The sequence below is a fragment of the Lygodium microphyllum genome, chromosome 6 (assembly GCF_053477565.2).
Source record: "Lygodium microphyllum isolate KBCC chromosome 6, Lygodium_microphyllum_v1.1.10, whole genome shotgun sequence".
NCBI lineage: Eukaryota > Viridiplantae > Streptophyta > Polypodiopsida > Schizaeales > Lygodiaceae > Lygodium > Lygodium microphyllum.
This window is the reverse complement of record NC_141140.1, coordinates 93,352,621-93,369,892: the sequence shown is the minus strand read 5'-3', so window position 1 is coordinate 93,369,892 and position 17,272 is coordinate 93,352,621. Positions and strand designations below refer to the sequence as shown.

The window sequence follows — 17,272 nt, the reverse complement described above, 5'->3', positions numbered from 1 at the left end:
ATGAGACACAGTGTCTTTTTATAATGAAATAAACCCTTATGGCTTAACCCTCATATGAAACCCTAAAATAAAACCTTAATCCTAGTGTCATTTAGTACCTAGGACACTAGGGGCAGCAACTGCATTTGCATTGGATAGATTGCCATTGTTGCAGTGGATGGGAAAATTATCATGCTTGAAATGGTTTTATCTGTGTCTAGCATAATTTATAAAGAAGAACTTGCTTTTAGTTTCAGCCATTGCATGTGTTGGTGTTGTGGTTGAATTCCACTTGGACCGATGTGGTGTCTTTGACTGTAGTGATATGGGTGCCCTCATTGTCATTGGCACATAGTACAATGGCCTGTATTAGATTGATTTATATGAGAGGAGAGTATCAAATGATGCCTTAGATGTTGATGCTGCCATTGTGGATGACACCTTTTGAGCTAAAAATTCAGTATATACTGATTAGCTCTTTAAAATAGCCCCAAAACATGTAAATTACGAAAAGAGTCATTAAAGGGGAGTAGTTCATGAGAGTTTGTGTCCAACATGCAAAACCCTAATTGGGGGAGATCCTTTTGCATCTATAAATAGATAGGATGTCCACCATTCAACCCCATCCTTGTCTTGCAGGCTTTAGCCATCAACCCTCTTCCACTAGCTGTCGATCCCATAACGACTACTCCTACGTGGTCTACAACCGTCATCTAGCCTTCCATTGTCGCCGATGATTAGCTGCCATCATCTTTAGGTGGTTACATTGTTGCATTTACCAGTTTTTACCCAAAGACTGATGTGTCCTGGTTTTCAGCCAGTTGCCCTTCCATTTCCAGCATTGGTTTAATTTGTGTTTGCATCTACATTAGTTATTTCATAGTTGTGCAGGCACTTGTAGCCATTGCATGCAACAAGAAACTTATTTCTTTACAGAATACTTTAGAGGATAAGCATTGGATGATAGCTATGTAGTCAGAGTTGGACTCTACACATAAAAATGACACATGGGAGTTATGTGACTTGCCTATTCGCAAGCGTGCAATAGCACCAAGTAGGTTTACAAATTAAAATATAGATCTGATGGTAGCATTGATCATTATAAGGCCTGTCTCATTGCTAGAGAATATGCCAATAGGATGGGATTGACTATGATGAGATGTTTGCACCTACTCCACGTTGTTGGGGATAAAGGCGCCTCTGTCTAGCCGCCCGTATATTAATACACTGACAGTCACCGCCACTGCACACTGCAGGTGGCGGGCGCCCGTCACCGTCACTTTATTCTTTATTCTTTTAGTGACAGTTTGAATAAAGGAAGGCCCGGTCACACATTGTGACTATTGGAGTTCCCATTTCTAGTCTCTCCCTTTCTTGCTCTTGTTCTCCCGCCATAGCTCTCGAGTCCAACCTTCGATCCGTCGCTCTCTTTCAACTGGTATCAGAGCTTTGCTTTCCAACTCTTGAGCTTGGTTTGTGGCATTCTCAGCATCCCATCAACTCCCTACTTGCATTGGGTCTCCTTCCCGGCAGCCATATCCAACTCCTTCGAGCTCCCGTCACTCCCCAGCTTCCCGAGCACCTTCCCGGCATTGTTGGACACCTTCAAGGCATTACATCAGAGGTATTTGATCATTTTCTTCAGGGTTTACTTCAGTTCTTAGGTCTCACAGGTTGTAAACAAGATTGGGGCAGCCACCATTGAAGCTCCCTTGCTTTATATCTCACTTGCCTTTGAACAAGACTTGTTGGAGCTTGTTTGAGGCCTTACTTGGCTTTAACCGGACCCCTTCGAAGCTTGGCCACCATTTTTTGCAGCTCCAGGACCAGCATTTACAGTTGGCGGAATCACGCAGCCCTCCCATATGTGTCTTCAGCATTGACAGTCACAACAGCAGCTCTCCCCCTCCATTGGCACTTGGAAAGGCTCCATTTTGGGCATATGAACATGCTTTGATGCTTGGTTTTGATGGTTGATGTGTTGGCATAGCATTTGGACTGATTTAACATTGTTTTGGAACTGTTATAACAGTCCACAGGCAGTTTATGACAGTGTTACACTGACATTTGATGCTACAGCTTGTTTGGCATTGTCATTTGATGCCCGGTTGGTCCCGTTTGATGCCCAGATGTTAGGGGAATGTATGCCTATTGTTTGGCAACCATTTGGAGCTGATTTTGGTGCTGAAATTCTCAGTTTTGAACAGTAAATCATTGCTGTACACAATTGAGCTGAAGTCATTTTACTCATGTATACTTATGCCTATGCTTTTCGGGCTATGTTTCGGGCATATATGGTGATGTATTGACACTTGGGGCTCAACATAGAGCTTGGTTTTGATTCGGGATCGTTGATTGAGCTTGAGCTCGCTTTGCAAAGCATTTGGATGCTCCGTCTTGGATGTACTTATGGCATGCATGTTGCTTATATCTGACCGATCTTGACATGCTTAGCCTATGCCATTACTATATACTAGTTACATTGTTTGGAGCCTATTGCTACTGGAGCTCGGTCTTAGCTTGACCTTGGATTCTCGAAGCTTACTTGAGCCATTTATTGGCTTGCCAGAGTTGTATCTTGGGATGTACTTGATGTCTTACATGCTTATGGATGCTACATACGGATGCTCTACCGCCTACATGTTCGGGATGTACTATTGATGTATTGTCTTGGACTTATCTCATTGGCACTGTTTCTTGACTTGGCTTGAGCTCTTGAGCTCGTACATACGGCTTTTGTGCCAGTGGGAGCATTCTTGAATGCTTATCAGACATTGAGCAGGTGGCACTTTTATTGTTACATGCTATTGAGCAGTTACAGACACTTGAGACTTTGGGACTTCTTACCTTTTGGGATGATACATCATGTCTTGGTTCACTGTATGCTTATGAGCTAAGTCTCAGTTTTGGATCCGTATCTTTGTGAACTGACACCTACTTGTGTCAAGTTTTGGTAGTGGCAGGAACACTTTGCTCTGTTGCCTGGGGGGTGTGCCTACTCACTGGCAGATGTTTGTATGACATACTTGGGTGTTGGATTCATGCTTATCGACCGTCATATGCTTATGCTATGCCCGCATGATGCCGGCTTTGGTCTTGGCAGTATTTGATTGCCTTGGGATCCGATTTTGGCATTGTTAGCTCTCTTTTACTGAAATCTGAAATTCATTATAGCAAACATATATGTATGGATTGACATGGATTTTTCATGCTGAAACACTCTGAAATGATGTACTTTCACTAGTACTTGGTGGGCAACAGCTTTTGTTCCACTTTCTTTGCTAATTTTCCTTGATTTTGGTGATTTTTTGGTCATTTTCTGCAATAAACAGCAAGCAGTTTTGAACTGTCTACAGTCTTCCAGCGTGCATTATGGCGAGTTCGTCCACTGATCATGCTATTTTCAACATCACTAAGCTTGATGGTACGAATTACTCTTATTGGAAGAGCCAAATTTGGCAGGTATTGGTGCAGAAATCGTAGATCAAACCTTTGAGGTTAAGCGGGCATCCGCCTGTAACTATGCCAGATGAGAAATGGCTTGAGCTTGATGAGTTATGCAAGTCCACTATTGTATTGTCTACCATAGAACAGGTTCACTATAATGTCTTTGAGGAAAAACAGAGTGCTTGGTAGTTGTGGGAAAAGATAAAAAATCTCTATGACAAGAAAAGTCCAGCGAGTCAGATGTATTGGCTGAAGCAGCTTATGGATTTGCGCATGAAGGAGAATGTGACTATGTCTGCTCACTTGAGCCAGTTTCATGCTATACTCAAGAACTTGACTTCGCAGGACATCACTTTTGCAGAGGATGTCACTTCTCTTTTTTTGCTTGGTACTCTTAACGAGTCATGGAATGTATTCCGCACTGCATTATGTGTCTCTACTGCTACCTTGAAATTATTTGATGTTGACAGTGCTCTTCTGCAAGAAGAGGTTAACCGTAAGAATTTGGATGCCTCTCGTGTGTCTCATGCTATGACAATTAGAGGCAGGAATGATGGATATGGAAAGTATGACAGTGGTAGTGGCCGTGGACGGGATTCTTAGAAATCTCGGTCCAAGTCTCGTGGAAAGTCACGTAGTAAATCCTATGGCAGGAATGCAGATGTTACTTGTCACCATTGTGAGAAAAAGGGCCATATTAGGCCACAATGCCATGAATTGCGCAATGAAAGGCGCAAAGATAAGGGGAAAGACAAAGTGCAGGATAAGTCTTCTGATCGCAGCATAGTACCTGCAAAGGCTAGTGTTAAAATTGAAGAGATCAATGTTATGCAGCTTGAGAATGTTGATGATGATGATTATATCCTAGCAAGTTCTTCTAGTGCTTCGCAGATGACAGAGATACACTTTATGTATGCACAGTGTTGGCTCTTGGACTTAGGTGCGTCTTTTCATGTGACACCTTATCGAGAGTGGTTTCATTCATACTGTACTGTTACGAATTCTGTGCGCTTGGGTAATGACAACTCTCTTGATATTGTGGGCATTAGTGATGTTAGACTGCAGTTTCCTTCTGGCAACAGTTTTGTTATGCAGGATGTACGTCATGTACTTGCTTTGACACGCAGTCTCATGTCAGCTGGACAGCTTGATGACGCAGGATATCATGTATGTTTTGGAGACTCTGTATGGAAGATCACTCGTGGCAGACTTGTGATTGCGAGAGGTGCCAAGACTGGGAGTCTCTACCCCTTGATTGTATCAACTTCTTCCCTTGATCATGTTTTGTCTGTGGGTTCTATTCCACATGTATCTCTTTGACATACCCGTTTGGGCCATATGTCTTTGAAGGGGATAAAAATGCTTTCTAGTTTGCAGTACTTACCGCCTCTTGATTATGCATGTTTTGATTCATACGAGCATTGTCTTTATGGCAGGCAGACTAGGTCTATGCATAAGAAGTCTGGTAGGCCACGCATGAGTGAGCCCTTGGCATTGGTACATTCGGATGTCTGTGGGCCCATGCCTTGTCAGTCTATGGGTGGTGCAAAGTATTTTGTTACGTTCATAGATGATTTTTCACGGAAAGTTTGGGCTTATCCCATTAAGCTGAAATCTGATGTCTTGGCTTGTGTTTCAAAGATGGCTTGCATTGGTTGAGAACCAGATTGGGTATAGGCTAAAATGCCTAAGGACAGATAATGGGGGTGAGTATGTCTCACGTGCTTTTGAGCAGTTATGTGATGAGAGGGGTATTAAGCGTCAGTTGACCGCTCCCTACCTCCCCCCCTCCCCAGAATGGTTTGGCAGAGCGGATGAATAGAACCATCCAGGAGCGTGTACGCAGTATGCTTAGCCATGCAGGCCTATCACAGAGCTTTTGGGCTGAGGCAGTTAGTACAGCTGTGCATGTCATAAACAGATTACCCTCTAGTGGTTTGGATTTTCAGGTTGCAGAGGAGGTATGGACTAGAAAACCTCCCTCTTATGCGTATCTCCGTATCTTTGGATGTGAGGCATTTTGCCATGTGCCCAGGGACAAGAGAAGTAAGCTGGATCCCAAGAGTGTCAAATGCATTTTTCTTGGTTATGGGGATCCAAGTGAGATGGGTTACTGTCTCTGGGATCCGCAGGCGCAGAAAGTCATCCGTAGTTATGATGTAGTCTTTCATGAAGACAAAATGCATAGGCAGCCTGAGAGAGTTGTTGAGATCCGCAGGGTCATATTTCAGGAGGAGCCGAGAGCTTCTGCACAACCAGTTGGACAGCCTACAGCTGTAGCAGATGCTCATGGTCAGGGTGTTGGACAGGCAGTTGGGCAGGCAATAGAGCCTGCCATGAGACGGTCTACTAGCATACGTCCACCTGATAGATTTCAGCCCTCGATGCATTGTCTTGGTTACAGATGCAGGAGAGCCTTTCACCTATGATGAGGCTATGCGCAGGGGTGACAGTCACTCTTGGGAGAGGGCTATTCAGTCTGAGATAGACTCCCTGTATAAGAATGACACTTAGGATTTGGTTTCCTTGCCTATGGGCAAGAAGGTTTTGCCATACAAGTGGGTGTACAAGCTAAAAAGTACCCCTGGACATCCCAAGCTGGCATACAAGGCTAGATTGGTAGCAAAGGGTTTTAAGCAGGAGCATGGTGTGGAGTTTGACGAGGTCTTTTCTCCTGTGGTTAAGATGACCACCCTGCGCTTAGTCTTGGCTTTGGTTGCTCAGCTTGACTTGGATTTATATCAGATGGATGTCAAGACGGCTTTCTTACATGGGTACTTGCATGATGAGATTTATATGGAGCAGCCTAAGGGCTTTGCAGAACCTGGCAGGCAGCACCTAGTGTGCAAATTGAAGAAAAGTCTTTATGGCTTGAAACAGACACCTAGGGAGTGGTATCATAAGTTTGATGCCTTTATGCAGTCACAGGGCTATAGTTGGAGTGCTATGGATCCGTGTCTTTACACAAAGAAAGCCCGTGATGGTTCTTTATTGATTTTGGTACTCTATGTGGATGATATGCTGATATCAGGGAAAGCTCATGATGAGCTAGATGCTCTTAAGGCTCAGCTCAAGAAGAGCTTTGAGATGAAAGATCTGGGACAAGCCGCTCACATACTTGGTATGCGCATTAGACGCGACAGGTATCAGGGACTTCTCTACTTGTCACAGAGGGAGTACATTCATAAAGTCCTTGAGCGCTTCCGCATGCAGGACGTAAAGCCTATTAGCTGTCCATTGCCTTCTTATGTGAAGGTATTACAGGCTGATTGTCCGCAGACAGATGAGCAGAGGGCCGAGATGGCCAAGATTTCCTATGCATCCGCAGTGGGCAGTCTTATGTATGCCATGATAGCCACTCGTCTAGATATTGCCTTTGCAGTTGGTGTTGTGGCACGCTATATGGCTACACCTAGCAAGAAGCATTGGAATGTCGTGAAGGGTATCATGAGGTACCTGAAGGGCAATGCAGATATGTGCATATGCTATGGCAGCCAGGATACAGGAGCCGTGGGGTACACTGACTCTGATTATGCAGGACATGCAGATAGTAGGAAGTCTACTTCCGGCTATGTATTCACCTATGTTGGAGGTGCTGTTTCTTGGATGTCCAGGGTGCAGAAATGCACGGCCCTCTCTACTACAGAGGCCGAGTATGTTGCAGCCACTGAGGCTTGTAAGGAGGCCATTTTGGTTAGGTCATTTAGTTGTTGACCTTGGTATTGATGCTATTCCTACACTGCATTCGGATTCTATGAGTGCTATTCAGTTAGCTAAGAATCCGGTCTTCCATGCGAAGACGAAACACATTGAGGTGAGGTATCACTTTATACGTGGGTCATTGAGGACAAGTCTGTTGATCTTGTCAAGATCTCGACTGACCAGAATCCTGCAGATCTGCTCACGAAAAGCCTCTCTACAGAGCGCTTTGCCTTCCTCAGGAGGTTGATGGGCGTGGGATGAGATGACGTCTTTCCTCATCCTGTTGTACATGTGTACATGTTGTACTGTCTTTTTTCTTTTTCTTTTCACTCCTCATTGGGGTAGATTCGCCTTTAAGTGGGAGGTTGTTGGGGGTAAAGGCGCCTCTGCCTAGTCGCCTGTGTATTACTACACTGATAGTCACTGCCACTACATACTACAGGTGGCGGGCGCCTGTCACCATCACTTTATTCTTTATTCTTTTAGTGACAGTTTGAATAAAGAAAGGCCCGGTCACACATTGTGACTGTTGGAGTTCCCATTTCTAGTCTCTCTCTTTCTTGCTCTTGCTCTCCTGCCATAGCTCTTGAGTCCAACCTTCGATCCGTCGCTCCCTTTTACACGTATGACTACCATTCGTATTGTCATTGCTTTGGCCGTCCATTTTGATTGGCATGCACAATAGTTGGATGTGCAGATCGCTTTTCTAAATGGTAATCTTTATAAGGAGGTTTATGTCACACAATCTCTTTACTTTGTTTAGAAAGCCTAAGAGAGCAAAGTGTGTCGGTTGCATAAGGCCCTTTATGGTTTGATATAGGTACCTAGGGTATGGGATGAAAATATACATGCATATTTGTCTTGGCTTAAGTAATCCACGTTTTGAAAGCATGCTTTATGTTCCCAAAAGATAGGGATAATCTCTTGATTCTCGTTCTTTGTGGGTAATACATGTTTGATTGGATCTCATGAGACACAGATTGCAGCCTTAAAGGCTGAATTGCAGTATGCTTTTGATGTCATAGGTCTTTGCCATTTACACTATTATCTTGGTATACAATATATTGCAGTGGAGAGGGGTATTATTTTGTGGCATTCTAAATACATTGGGCAGCTCCGTAGTGTTTTCAAATGCAAGGCTGCAACCTACTTTACGCAAGTTGAGATGGGCCACAGGCTTACACTTGAGGATGTAGGAGATCCATTTGATGCTTTTCTCTATCAGCAGGCCGTTGGTTGTCTATTGTATTTGTGTAACACAAATAAATGGCCAGATATTCAGTTTGAGGTCTTGATTGGCATGCGTTATGCACAACCCGAGTACTACACATTGGCAAGTAGTCAAATGTGTCTTTCGATTCTTAAAGGCACTAAAGTCTAAGACATTGGACATTTTCTGTCCTGAAGACACTTCTCTTTGCTGCAAGCATTCATAGATAGTGAGTGGGCTGGTTGTTTTCATACATAGGTGTCAACTAGTGGTAATTGTTTTATTCTTGGTGATTCATGTATCTCTTGGCTGTGTCTTCTACAGTGGCCACATCTAGTTGTGAAGCTGAATAGAGGGCAACATTTACAACTAATTGCAGGATGCCTTTTGGTTGATCTGGAACAATAGTCATCCACTCTACTCCTATCGATACTGATACTTACCATAGTAGTTGTGAGAAACGCAATATTTCATGCTTGCACTAAGCACATTGAGGTGCATTATCATTATGTCAGAGAGAGGCTCCATGTAGTGGAGACTGACTTGGTTTATGTCCCTATACAATACAGTATGATAGATGTGTTTACAAAAGCTCTCTCTAGAGATAACTTTGAAGCATTTTACAAGGCTTTAGGCTTACTAGCATTTGGGGATTGGTTTGCCGATTCCCTATATATGTTCATATCATTCACTCGATGGGGGTATGTTACACTTATTGTGTTCCTTCGTAGTTTGGGTGTGAACGCTCCCTACATGCACTTGTTACCTTCTAGTAGTTGGAGAAGGGTTTTTACCTCATGTGAAGACCTGTTAACGGGTGTGGTACTTTAGTACCTTAGGATTGTACCATCATTATCATTCTCACATAGTGGATGTGACCTTCTACTAACTTTGTTCTCTCTTACTGTTTGCTTGTTCACTATGAGTATTGCGCTTACTGCTGAATTCTAATCTAACAACTACTACTGCCTTTCAGCATCTATCATGAGTATCACTATTACCAAAATGAGAAATAAACTTAATGATTTAATTAAATTCAAATTAACTTACAATCTTGGACAATGGACGCCCTGTTGGCACTAAAATTGGCATCCCTTTTGGTATTTATTTAACTTAATTGAAGAAGAAGTTGATGATGTACAATCGGATTCTCCCAATGTCTTTCGGTAATCCAACTTCCCTTGCTGTCCAAAATGACCAACAAGTCTTCAATCTGATTTTTCCCTTGATTCGGGTAGTCGCTTCGACAGAGATGGAAAATGCCCTAAATTCATTGATTTGTTGGTTCCTCCATTTGAATTTGACTAAAAACAGCTTCAGCCCTATTGAATCCAAGTCTTGGAGCTTCCAATTTTTGGCACGCTTTTCAAGGCTACTGCTAAACCCTAATTTTTGCTATAGATTAGGCTTTACAGTAGAGAAATGTAACATTTCTCAGCCTCTAGTGATCTCAATGCTGTAATCTTTGGAGCAAGGTTGTAGAAAGGTTGCGAGATGAGAGAGAATGGTGAGGAGAGATAAAATTCAGACTTTCTTTGCGAAGAACTGAAGAAAATTTGCCATTATTGCCGTGCCCTATCTCAATAGCTTGTAGATGCAAAGAACTGAAGAAAATTAGTCATTTACTGCTGCTACCCTGTCTCAACAGCTTGTAGATGACGTCACCTGTTGTTGATTGGTCTTCTCTTGCCCTTGGTTACCTCAGAAGGTCTTCCAATGGCTGCAAATCAGATTAACAACATCTCCTTCCTCTCTCTTGCAGACTGAATACACTAAAATGCCTCTCTCTAGCCTCTAAAGACATTTTTCAGTCTTGCATTTTTGACAAGTGGCAGCCTTTCCAAATGGTTTTTCTAGCATTATCCGTAATTAAGTATTAATTTTCATTCTTTAAATATTAAAAATTAATATAATAATTATTTCGGCTCCTTGAAAAATAATGTGATATGCCAATAATTAAATTGACTAGGCAACTTTTATTCTCGAGTGTCTTTGGACCATCTTTGACTATCAGATTAGCATTAGATATCATTAAATGCCACTTGTCTAGTATCACCAATTGCCACTTATGGCCAAATGAATGACCTAGGCTAACAACTAGTACCAAATACCACCAAGTACATGTGCAGTATAACTTATAACAACTTTTTTCTTTGACATCCCGTGATTTGCTTAGGTCACGGGCTCGTTAATTTACTCTAACCCCAGTTATATCTCACATGTGTAATATTTACTTAACCATGTGATTAAAAATTAATCCACATGTTAAGTGAGGTTTCAAAAATACATGTCCTCATGACAAATTGAATAGTACTTTTGGCACCCCTAACACTTGGTATAGTGACCATTGTAGTAGCACTGAAAGATTTGACTTTCGAAGTGCAATACACCATTTGATTAATTAGCCCTTAATCAAATTTAAATTTTTCGTAAGAAGCACTTGGTTACTTTGAGTAGCACAGGTTTGGCGACAACCATCTTTTTTTCTCTTTGCTATAGAAATTTGTAGGTTTCAGCTATGGAGTATTAGCTGACAATGCGTATGGAGTTAGGACAAGAGTTAATCTTCTTTTCTCACATGGGGAATTTATTACTCCATTTATAATAGGATAAGTTGTTGTTTTTGATCTCATTCTTATAAAACAAACTAGTATAGCATAAGGATTGAGATCCTTTAGTCTCCCTTGAGGTCTTTAGCCTAGTGTACTTTTTGGATAAAGTTATCGTAAAATTTTCCCCTTCATCACGAGAAATCATATGTTTAGTAAGAGAAATAGCGCGAGATTGCATGGAGACTATGCAAGATAATTATCAAAGCAAATATTGCATGTAATTGGGTCCAAATATTGATGTTATTTTTAGGGTTTGGTAAATTGAAGTGTTCATGTGCATTTTTGAACACTTTAATGTTGCTTGGAGATCAAAATCAAAGGTGACAAGATGATTGAGCACATGTATATTAATTGCGTTGTACAAAATCATTGAAAATACAACCATTTGTAACTAATTTGGATTATACAAAATTGAGATTGTAGCTCTTCTATTGCGAGTAATATTGCATGTGAGAAGTAGGGAAATGCAAGGAAGGATCTATTGATTGCCCTTTGTTTTTGGGGGCCATAAAAATAAATGTTGGTTTGCTATTGTAGCGGTGCATATTTGAATTTACTTAGTTTGACAATGAAAAGGGTGTGCAAAGGTTAGGCCAAAGCACCGGGATTGATATATGAACATGGTTGTGGCTTTGTACTACCTCTTTATATGTAAGAGGTTCACCCTCATCTGTAAGCATCACATAATGCAAGGAGGGGTCATATCTATGTGGTTGCCTTCTTACGCGTGTAGACCTGCGTATCCAATGATCTACATTTTGAGGAATTGGGTCTACATCTGGAGGTATGTTGTTTTCTGCATTTATTGGCTGCTGTAAGCCATTTTCAGCATGCTGTTCATGATGTACAGTACCTTCACCTACGTACCCAATGATCTATAGTTTGAGGAATTGAGTCTGCATCTGGAGGTATGTCATTTTCTGCATTTATTGGCCGTTGTAAGCCATTTTCAGCATGCTGTTCATGATGTACAACACTTTCATTTTCATTACTAGCTCCTGCATTTTCATAATCAGCAATTCTATCTTGCTGTTCATAACCTCCTCGTGCTTCTATTTGCTGTCCATCATCATCTGGCTAAAAAATAAACGGCTGATTATCAGTTTCAGCCTGTGGTGCAACACTATGAGGCTCATCATCTGAAGTAATAGGTGGCTGCAAATTCTGAAATTTGACCTCTTTCGTATTTTCATTAGAGGCTAAAATATATTTCAGCAATTTTGCTTCATTAAACACAACATTATGGTTGCGAATAATTTTCTTGGACTGAGGTAACCACACTCTGTAGCCAAATTCACCCTCGTCACCATAGCCCATGAAAATGCATTCGGTGGATTTTGGGTCAAGTTTGTTCCTCAGCTCATCTCTAACATACAAAAGCATCATAGCCAAATATGCGTAAACGGTCATATGAGGTGGATTTGCCAGACCAAACCTCCTCAAGGATGCCATTATTTAAGGACCTGTTTGGAGAGTGGTTGCAAATGTGAACCGCGGTTTTGAGTGCCTCTCCCCAAAATTCGTGAGGGAGATTAGTAGTAGATAGCATGCACCACACTCTTTCACATAAAGTCCTATTATATCTCTCAGCCACCCCATTTGAAGAAGGGCTGTAAGGAGCTGTAAGCTCCCTCTTAATTCCATGCAAGTCACAAAAATACTTGAATTCAGTAAATGTGAACTCACCCCCATTATCAGTTCTCAAGCATTTCAGCTTTCTACCTGTCTGAGTGGTCACAAATGCATGAAAAGTTTTAAAAACAACAAACAATTCATTTTTCTTTTTCAATAGATAAACCCAAATCTTCTTGGAACAATCATCAATAAAAGAAACAAAATATGCAGCATCACCCAACGATTTCACGGGTATACTACATACATCAGAATGCACTAAGTCCAAGACATTGGACTTACGAGAGACACCAGAGTAAAATTAATTTTTCATTCGCTTTCCAAATTGATACTTATTACAAAAGTCAAGTTTAGAGCCTTTTCCATCAACCGTCTTCAAAGAGGTAAGGACATCAAGTCCTTTCTGGCTCATATGGCCTAATCTCTTATGCCGCAACTCCAAATGACAACCAGTTTCAGCAATTGCAAGAAACTTGCAATTTAAAACTTTATAGTGCAAACAATACAAAGTGCCCTTCTTGGTTCCTTTTGCAACCAACATGGAATCCCTTTTTCACTTTCCACAAACCACCACCAAACAGTGTAGTGTAACCATGCAAGTCAAGTTGACCAACAGATAGTAAATTCTTTTTGATGCTAGGCACATATTTGACATCTTTCAACAAGCTGTTGACCATTATCTAAAGGCGAGTGTATAGTGTTAATCCCATCAATGTTGCAAGCACGGTTATTTTCAAGATAACCTTTCCATAATTGCCTACATTGAATATAGCAAAACACTCCAAACAAGGATTTACATTGAAAGAGGCACCATAGTCTACAATCCAAGTCTGAGTGACACCATCATTAATTGACAAAAGTGCATCAATCTCATCAGCCTTGATAATCTGCATATCCTGCATGTGGCATACAAGGGCATCATAATCAACTGCACATAATACATCAGCGTTTGTATCTGAAAGCCTCTATGACTACATTGGAGGCCACGTTTGCCTTTTCCTTGCCTTTGGCTGCCTTAGATGCATTTGTCTTATCCTCTTTCTTCTTTTTGTCTCCTGCATTCTTCTTTCTCTCTTATTCCTTCTTGTAATACTTGCAATCAGGCTTTTTATGGTCCTTCCGACCACAGTGATAGCAAGTAATGTCACTCTTTTCGTTTCATTTGCTCTTGCTTCTGTTTCTTTATCCAGCATTTGCATTTTTCTTTTCAACCCTGCCTCTTACATTATAAGCTGAGTTGTTGCCTACTCCACTAGATATACGTCTAATTTGTTCATTCAAAGGTTGAATCCCTCACACCATCATATGAGAGATTGGGGTTATTGCTGAGAGGAACCACCAAGGTCTCCCAAGAGTTAGGTAGTGTCATGATAAAAAAGATCGCCCTCAACTTATCATCAAAGTCCAAATTTGCATCCTTGAGCTGATTTAAAATGCCTGTAAATGCACTCAAGTGCTCAGCTGCAGGCTTTGACTCATCCAGACGCATATTCACCAACTTGCGTATTAAATGCACCTGATTAACAAGTGTGGTGATCTCATAGGTAGAATTGAGCTTCTCCCATATTGCATAACCTATATCTAAACCCTTAGTCTATCAAAATGTCATTAGTGATACCCATCTTTATGTAAGCCACAACCTTTTTTGTTAAGTCTGGCCCAATTTGCATCATACATTTGTGCGGGTTTATCTTCCTGCAAAGTATCCTCACAATCCTTTAAGAACAATATGCCCTGCATATGGTCTTTCCAAAGGTCAAAGCCATGACCATCAAACGTTTGATTTCTATCAAACTCTTGATGTCTGAACAGAAAGAAGTTGCAACCATTTTTATCACGAACACAAGAGTAAATGCCCTGGATTGCAGAAGCACAAGCTGAACCAGCAAATACATTGCTGTTCTTCCTCAAACAATAATAAATCTCTGCTGTTTATACATAAACTAGCCACCACACGAGCAAATGCTGCAGAAATTTACCAAATTCTGCACAAAGCCCCAAAGTTCCAGGTCCAACAGTGCATAAATGTCAGCCAATTTGACCCAGTTGAGCAAAATTTTACAAATGCATGAAAAGCCCCAATTTTTCGGGGTCCAATGTCAAGAAAATTTACTCGAAAAAGCGAAATTCCGACAAATTTGGCAAAATCCCCAATTTGATTGAGGCCAACATACACAATGTTTGCAATTTCTGACCTGAATGTCGCTGCCAGGCATAGACGAGATTAAATCTGGGAAAAGCCCCAAACTTTTGGGCCAGATTCACATAGATTTGTGACCCGTGTTTCCACGCGTGAACCTCGGTCAAAAGAAAGGAGTTAAAAGAGATTTGAAAGAAATAAAAATTTCTGATTTTAAGGAAAATGAGGGGGGACCCATTGACCTGTCAGGCGCATCGTGTGACGCCGCCTGCCTGTTTCGCTCCACGCTGGTCGTGCTTGCCTGTGCTGGTCATGCTGGCGGTTCGTCAGTGCCGTCATCTCTGCTGCTGGACACGTTGCCTGCTGGACGTCCCCGTCGCCTGGCTGCCGCTGGTTGCAGGTCACGCCTGCTTGTGTCACATTCCTGTTAGTCACCCGTGTTTTTTGCCAGCACTCAGCCCTTCCACGCTGGTTACTCGCTGGACCTCTGTCAAGTGCGCCTTCAGCTCTGATACTAGTTGTTGGAGCTCAGTTGGAGGAGTGAGCAGCAGTTCGAGGAGTGAAAGTGACAAAGAGCGAGAGAGAGAGAGAGTGAAAGTTCGATTAGATGGGGGTGTACCAACAATGTGTTGGTACACAAAGAATAAAATGTATTTATACTTAGGGCACGTAAGGGTGCATTCACATGTACAACTAAATAATGTACGTGTACTATACACGGAGGTGAAAAAGGGCCTTTATTCCAACACCCCAGTCATTGAGACATGGAGGTTTGAGGCCCCTCATTATATCATTCATATTTTCTTTCATTCATTCTCATTCAGCCTTCTACAGATTATGCTCTTCGTATTGTTGTACATTTTGTGTTTCTCTATGCTTGCCACACCATTTCTTCGTAGTTGGTGTCAACTGTAAGAGTGAACCAAGGGTGAAGGCTTGGGGATTGTGCTTGAGCGGTAGGGGGTTAAATGTCATGTAAAGAGTTGCTTAGCTTATTTAGAAAGTCTTAGGACAAGCAATAGATTATAGAATCATATTCATGGCTGAGTTTTCATCATTGCAATTGCAATGGTGAATACGTGGCCATGCATTCAAAATCAAAGTTTAAAGCTACTGAGGTAACACTATGCACTAAACAAATTTTAGAGTTCTGTGCTAGTTATCTTATGCTAGTAACTTTCAAGAGTGTTGCTGTTGATCTTCATGTTCACCTTCATAACTTTCGAATCATGTTTCTATCAATGTAACTGTGCAGGGTCCCTTTTAGCGTCTGCAGGGATGGATGGTATTGCACACATTTGGAATGTGTGGACTGAAGCAAAGCAGCGTGATGCTCGCATACTTTCTTCACATACTGCTGCAATAAAGGATCTACAGTGGTCGCAAGACGGTAGCTGCGTGCTGACATGTGGTTTTGATCAAACATGTCGGCTAACTGATGTTGAGACTGGCTGCGAAAAACAAGCATTCAAGGAAGATCAGTACATTACTGTGGTAAAATTTCATCCATTCGAAAAGGATCTGTTCCTCTCTGGGGGAGCAAAGGGTGTTGTCAGGTTGTGGGATGTTAGAACTGGAGTTGTTGTGCGGGACTATCGCAAGGGGCTTGGGCAAGTGATGGATCTTGATTTTAGCAAGGATGGGAAGCATTTTGCAACCACATCAGACATTGCAGATCGAAATGCAAGCGATAAGACAATTGTTGTATGGGACTTTGAATCTCAGATTCCACTTTCCAATCAAGTAAGCATCATAACTGCTATCACTCTCTCATTGTGCTCACCATTGGTTTCTCCACTTTCTGATTGTGACTATTATTGTGGTACCATTGTCAGGTCTATCTGGAGGCTTACACTTGCCCTTGTGTACGCTACCACCCTCTTCAGAGATTATTTGTGGCACAGTCTAACGGAAATTACATTGCATTGTTTTCTGCAAATCCCCCTTTTAAGATGAACAAGTACGAAAGGTTTGAAAGTCATCAAGTTTCTGGCTATCACATACAGTGTAATTTCAGTCCAGATGGTGGACTTCTTGTCTCAGGCTCATCAGATGGGCGAGTTTACATATACCAATTCAGGTCAACAAAATTGTTAAAGGTATTGGAAGCTCATGCTAACGTTTGCAGCGATGTGTCTTACCACCCTAGCATGGCTTCAGTAATTGCTTCTGGGGGCTGGGAGGGAAGCGTGTGTGTCTTCTTGTAGTGCTTTCCATTCTGGTTGTATAGCTAGTTGATTATATATTCCACGCCAGAAATTTGCACCTACTTATTAAAAATCTCAGCTGATGCATGCGTTTTGGTAGGCTAACTTAATTTTTGTCGATGAGTCTTGAAATTGATAATAGTTTGAGAACATCCAATCATGCCTTCCAAGGGAGAGTGCGTTTTAATCTTGACAGGCTGTAAGCAGATTACTGTCTGCATGAGTAGCGCTGGCATAAAACGTTATCATGTTTATAAAGCCCCGTAACCAGAATACTGTAACTAAGTCCTATATCTAGATACCATACCCACCTTTGCATGCTGTAGAGGCATACACTCCTATT

The 17,272-nt window shown here is 41.7% G+C and overlaps 1 protein-coding gene across 1 annotated transcript in view; it reads left to right on the top strand.

The window, feature by feature from the left end:
* LOC148034813 (Transducin/WD40 repeat-like superfamily protein) overlaps positions 1-17,020 on the top strand; it is a 52,903-nt gene extending 35,883 nt beyond the window's left edge. The window contains exons 3-4 of the mRNA XM_087680570.1: positions 15,978-16,465; positions 16,558-17,020. Coding sequence (XP_087536696.1) covers positions 15,978-16,465; positions 16,558-16,929 — 860 coding nt within the window. The 3' untranslated portion in view covers positions 16,930-17,020. The remainder of the gene's footprint in view (positions 1-15,977; positions 16,466-16,557) is intronic.
* Positions 17,021-17,272: the final 252 nt, after the last annotated feature.